Consider the following 6,000-nt stretch of genomic DNA (forward strand, 5'->3'; position numbering starts at 1 on the left):
AATCGTGATTTCCAGACAGGCAGAGCAACAGTCTCTCATGGTAATCATGTAATAAACTGCTTTTTATCAAGAGACAATTCCTATTGAGCAAAACTTAAGTCAACTTACGTCTCTGGCCTCAAAAGTAGAGCTAATTTTTCAAGTGGCCTTTTGGGAAATTTTGTTCCCCACCGCTGCTCTAGACCATAGTTTGTCCAGTGATGGACTGGCGTCCAGGACATACCCTGCCCTGGTGGATAAAGCTGTGTAGAGGAACAACAGCTGGATGGAAAACATGCAAAACCAGTGCATGCAATCAGGGACACCCTTTCTATTACAAATGAGTATCTACAACAACCCATGTGGTGCTGCTTCAGTTGCTTTACATCCCCTGACAAAAAAAAAAAAATCATCCGACATGGAAGATATTGCAACTGTGAACACTTTTGAACTTTTAACTGAGCATTTGTTTCATGGCTTGGTTTTTCATTAAGCCTCACACATGTACGGCTCAAGTGTTACGTAGCAGAAGGGGAGCAGAAGTTACACATTCAAGAGGATTAAAAGAAAATTGAGTGGCTTGTGCTGAGTGAAGTCAGTCACAGTCTCCAAAAAGGCTTGTTTCTGTTTTCGTAACAAAACCTCATTAAAATCACACAATATTCCTTGAGAACAATGTGACAACACAAACTCTGAGCTCATTCCGGACGGTCCGCTTTTAAGTGTAGTGAAACGCCACCTTGTAAAATGTAGAACAAATAAATGTGGCTCTTGTCGCGCTCAGTCTTCACACCACTAGGAAAGAGTGAAGAAACCAAAACGCAATAAGTGAACAGCATGAAAGAGAAAAAAATACAGGAATTTCTGTAACACTTTTTTTAAAGGACCCACATTCAAACATTTGAAGTCCAGTCTAAGTTATCTTGATTAAAAGAGACAAAGCACTGTGTTACATCCTGAGTGGCAGACCACCGATTCTTCCACAAGGATTCAGGTCACCATATCTCGCCCCTCTTTAAGTGCCCTGTTGTACACTGGGGTCCATTCAAAGCCCCTTGGGTGTAAATTGAGATGTAAACAAACAGTTTACTGGGCCAGGTCTCCGCGCCAGAGCTGGAGGCCTCCAGACTGACCTCCACCACAAACAGTCACCCTCTTAGTCTGGAGAGAAAAAGAAACTATTTCAAATCAGAGCAGTGAGGGAGATTTTATCAGAAGGGAGTCACATTTCCCTAAAAAGAAAAACCAACAGAGGTTTTCAACATGGTGGCAAAAAGAGCGACAAGTACAGTTACTGCATTGTGTTTATTGAATGACCCAAAACAATTAAAAAAAAAAAAAGTGAAAAAACAAGCCATTCTCAATTTTTTTCATTATGAATTATATCTATAGCAAATTAAGGTGTTTTAGCAGGAAGACATGAAAACATGAAAGGCTGCAGCCTTCTTGGATCTGCGAACAGAGAAGGTTGAGCTGGATGGATCTGTAAATAACCACCAGCACAATTAAAATGCTTATTTTTGTTGCTTTGATGTCTAAAGTCTGTATTTACAAACTATCTGTTAAGTCATTAAGCGGTGAGGACGTGAGAATTGAAGACGGCATCTATTTAAAATGTGGTTTTTGAGCTCAATGGACATCAAACAACATCTCCTTGGATTGTGAAAACATATTGGCCAGTGATCCTTCTGTCTATAAATAAAAATGTTTTGTGCGTGAAGGAAGAAATGATGTTTTTAGAATATCTACCACAACATTTCAAACCTGAAGCCCCATCCTGATCACGATGAAACTACCATTGCTGACATAAGCATTGACGCCTACTTATTAATGTTCTCAGCCTCTCCCATTAAATTGCCAGTCTGCCACTTACAGATAATTATATGACGATTTGGTCTCATTTATAAAGTGTAAACTTCTGTCAGGAGTGGCAGGCCAGATGTCATAAACCAAGCAAAGACTCTAATGAAGATGATTAAGGCTATTGACATAATTAAGCAAATGATAGATTCACAAATGTTTGGAATTTATTCAGATCTTCCAAGATCTTTGGGATTTCCTCCCGTCATTTTCAGGCAAGACTAAAACTTCATTCAATCAATGAATATAAACACATTCTGTTCAACCTAATACTCATTTGTCTCAAAGCAAAATGTACGGTTTGCCAGGTACATTTGGTTGAGAAGTCAAACAGTCTAATTAGACACAGCACTTTGGAAAAGCTGTGGAGGGAACTGGGCCTGGCCAGACAAAACTGATGAGGTGTACAAATCTTTTCTACAGCCTCACAAAGATGAGCTCACAGACAGAAAAATCAGAATCTTTAGCGTGAAAGACGACTTCAGAGAAGCAAATTAACACCCCAAAGTCGAGCTTGCGCACAAGGAAGCAGGGGTTGCTTGTGCAGAGTCAAAGCAGAGAAGATTAAGACATCACAAAGGAAGATCCCGGATATCATCTTATGTAACGCTGTTTTATGCTGTGGTGTCAGCTCAAAATGCTGCTCAGTTTTTTATCGGGATGTATCTTTGAAAATCAAACTGTGGATTCTTGCCACAATGAGCTGTTTCAGATGACACCTATTACTTGTTGGTTTAGTAGAAAAATATAAAAAAATATACATGTAATAAGTACTGTTGTTTAAACATACTGACATGATAGTAGGATGAGTGGTAATGGAGGATCAGTTACTTTTTAACTGTTGGATGTTTGAAAATGACAGTGGACGTCAATGTGTTGCACGCTGGGAGCTTTTGAAATTCAGCCTTTTGTGTGAATTCTAGAAAGCGTCAGAGCTCCAGGATGTGTTATACAGTTGTAGAATGTGTCAGAGTTCTCGGATATGAAAGAGTTCTAGAACGTGTCAGTCAGAGCTTGAGAATGTACGAGTCCTAGAATACGTTGCAATTCTAGATCATGTGAGATTTTTAAATCATGTGAGAGTTGTAGAATGGGTCAAAGTTCCAGAATATGTCAGAGTTCTAGAATGTGGCAGGGTTCTAGATTGTATAAGAGCTCAAGAATTTATGACAATACATCGATTAAATAAGTATTCAAATAAGTTCAAGTGCTCAAAGGTACAACTTAATAGCAGCACATGAGTAGGACTATCATACTCACGTTACTGAACTTAAGAGGAAGTGGCTGTATTTATTGTGCAAAAACCTCCCCCTCAACATTTACTTTCGCTATTTCCCTGGCTCGTAGGACACAGCAAATAAATAGACTATTTCTCATTGACAATGAAGCTTTCTTTAATCAAACGTACTTAAAAACATTGAGAAAATAAGTTAAAGCAACTGTAAATGTGTATAACTGATTAAACTAACATCATCAAGCATTTCATTCCAATTTTACACCTAACACTGCCACACACACACACACACACACACACACACACACACACACACACACACACACACACACACACACACACACACACACACACACACACACACACACGCAGGCGATATCCTGTAATCAGTGCTCTCAGGGCCAGAGGTCTTACCCAGCCTAACAAAAATGTCTCTGTGCTGCCACCAACTTTCCACCTCTCTCACCCCAACACACACTGGCCTGTGTGAACTCTGCTATCTCACTTATCAGCGACCAGGCCAGCAGCACAAAATCAACTGCAACATTTATCAGCATGAAACAGCTCATATTGTAAAAAAAAAAAAAAAAAAATGCCAGCTGCATATTTTGAATACTGTATCCTGGTCAAACAAAGCAGATAGGCCTACAGTTTTAATCCAACTTTCAACTGTGAAACGATTCCGTTTACACAATTTGTTCACAGGGTAAAAAATAGACTGTTCCAAAATGAGTCTGACACATAGCAGCCCGACTTCACTCTGTGTATATAGGACACACTTGACATAGGAATGACCCTGAGCTGTTTTGAAGGTCAGTCAGCACCACGGACAGAGACGCTGTCACAACAGCCTGACCTCTGGGGGCCCGTCCCACCAACACAAACCGGGAGAAAAAGCTAGAAAGGCTCAAAAGAGCTGCCAGAGGCTCTTTGTTTTGCATCTAAGCGAGGCATGGGAATCAATTTCACTCTAATGTAACACCAAATGTTTAGCTCAAGTTATGCAAGCAGCATATGCTTTCCCTCCAGCAACAACATGCAACGTCATCCTCTTGTCTCATGATCAGGATGCTGCTCAGCCTTATTCACAGTCAGAACATGATTATTAGGGAACTATCAGCAATTTTCATTTACGTCTACATTTCAAGTACGTTTTGTCTTAGAATAAAATGATCATACATGGATTATTACAACTGTGACAACAGAAAAGGAATTCAGAGTTGCTTTTGATTGTGTTACTGTCATACTGTCTGTGTCCCTGTAACGTGATACATGACAGAGATAGAGAGAGAGAGAGAGAGAGAGAGAGAGAGAGAGAGAGAGGGAGAGAGAGAGAGAGAGAGAGAGAGAGAGAGAGAGAGAGAGAGAGAGAGACGTTTGGTCTCTTTAAATCTAAATATAACCTTGTCTAAAGCTCATACCTAAACCCCCTGGATAATGTTCCATTCACTTACCCCTCGGTGACTTGACCAAACATAACATATAAACAATAAACACTTGGATGAATAAATTGTTAGACACTAATTATCCAACACAGCGACTGATGCTGCTAATGTGGAGAATAACGATAAGAAGTGAGCTCAATTCAAAGCAGGCCTGATGTGAACATTCTATCAAGATTGGAAATACATATGTGTCTGTATCTAACGATTTCAAGACATTTAAAACTGCTAAAAGTAAGTTAAACTCCGACATCCACGTTTGAAATAAAAATCACATGTTCAGCTGAATCTGAGGTTTTAAAATTGACGCTCAAAGTGGAGTGGTCTTATTTCCCACGGCCCGTGAAGGCAACTCATGTTTAACCGCTTCTCTCACCTAAACGAGGCGGAAACTCCCTGCGCGCGTCCGGCTTTACCTTACCTTGTTGAGGAGCGGGTTCCGGGTGACATCGTAGCCCCTCTTCTTGGTGTACACGAAGTTTTTGTTCTTCTCCTCGGACCTGTGCATCTCGGTGTCCACCGACTCCCGTTCGACCAGCCCGCGTGCCGCCATGTCGCCGCTGCCGCCGCTTTAAATAGAGCCGCTCCGGTGAACTGTGGTGAACTCAACAAGTGGATGCGCAGGATCCGGCCGCAGGTCTCAGCTGAGGGCGAAGGCGTCCTGCTGCCTCTTTATCAGGAAGCCTGCTTTTATTCCTTATCTACCCAAGGTCTTGATGCGAGCAAACTCCCTCTTGTTTGTGGCAACAGTTGCAAAACACCAGAACACAAATAGTAACACATGGTTTAATCCTCCTGATAGTTTGACACTGCAGGAGGTGAACTCACTGCTTCACTCAGACAAATTAGATTAGAGAGGTGGGATGAGTACTCACTTTTGTACAATGCTTAGATTGTACTCAATTATGCATGGGACAAATACTTTAATAAGAATACAAGGTATTACAAAATCAGTATTAACTTTTAACCAACCCTGTTTTACAACATAAAGTGGCCAGCTTATTCAATTTACATGTTTGAATTTTTGCATGGAGCCTATCTCAGACAAAGTAACATATGTACATAAGTCTATCTGTATTATTCCTAGAATACACTTACTGGCTCAAGTCAAATTCGAACCAATACTTCGAAGTAAAAGCTGCAAGCAGCATTAACCAGGTCCTCGCTACTTGCGGGACTGTCACCTGAATAGTTGACAAATGCGGCAATGTTTTTAAAAGTTAAATGAAATCTCTAGCTGAAAGTATAGCCGACCTCTAGCAGTTCAAAATTGAAGGAGGTTAAAGGTCATTTGAAGGGTGTTCCCGTCCATTGTTTAAAATATTTTTTTTCTAAAAAGTTTAAATATTTTAAAAAGTCTAAAAGATATTAAAAATGTTAAAGATGTTTTTTTATTTGAAAAAGTTTAAATCGATGAAGGTTGTAAAAAAAAAAAAGTATTGGTTGAAGAATGTAAAAAGAAATCTCCCATCTGTTTACATGACA

At 40.1% G+C, this 6,000-nt stretch overlaps 1 protein-coding gene across 1 annotated transcript in view; it reads right to left on the reverse strand.

The window, feature by feature from the left end:
• me1 (malic enzyme 1, NADP(+)-dependent, cytosolic) overlaps positions 1-5,170 on the reverse strand; it is an 87,866-nt gene extending 82,696 nt beyond the window's left edge. Inside the window, exon 1 of the mRNA XM_080501234.1 lies at positions 4,937-5,170. Within this exon, the coding sequence (XP_080357360.1) occupies positions 4,937-5,068 (132 nt within the window). The 5' untranslated portion in view covers positions 5,069-5,170. The remainder of the gene's footprint in view (positions 1-4,936) is intronic.
• Positions 5,171-6,000: the final 830 nt, after the last annotated feature.

The sequence above is a fragment of the Blennius ocellaris genome (genome assembly GCF_963422515.1).
Source record: "Blennius ocellaris genome assembly, chromosome: 8".
NCBI lineage: Eukaryota > Metazoa > Chordata > Actinopteri > Blenniiformes > Blenniidae > Blennius > Blennius ocellaris.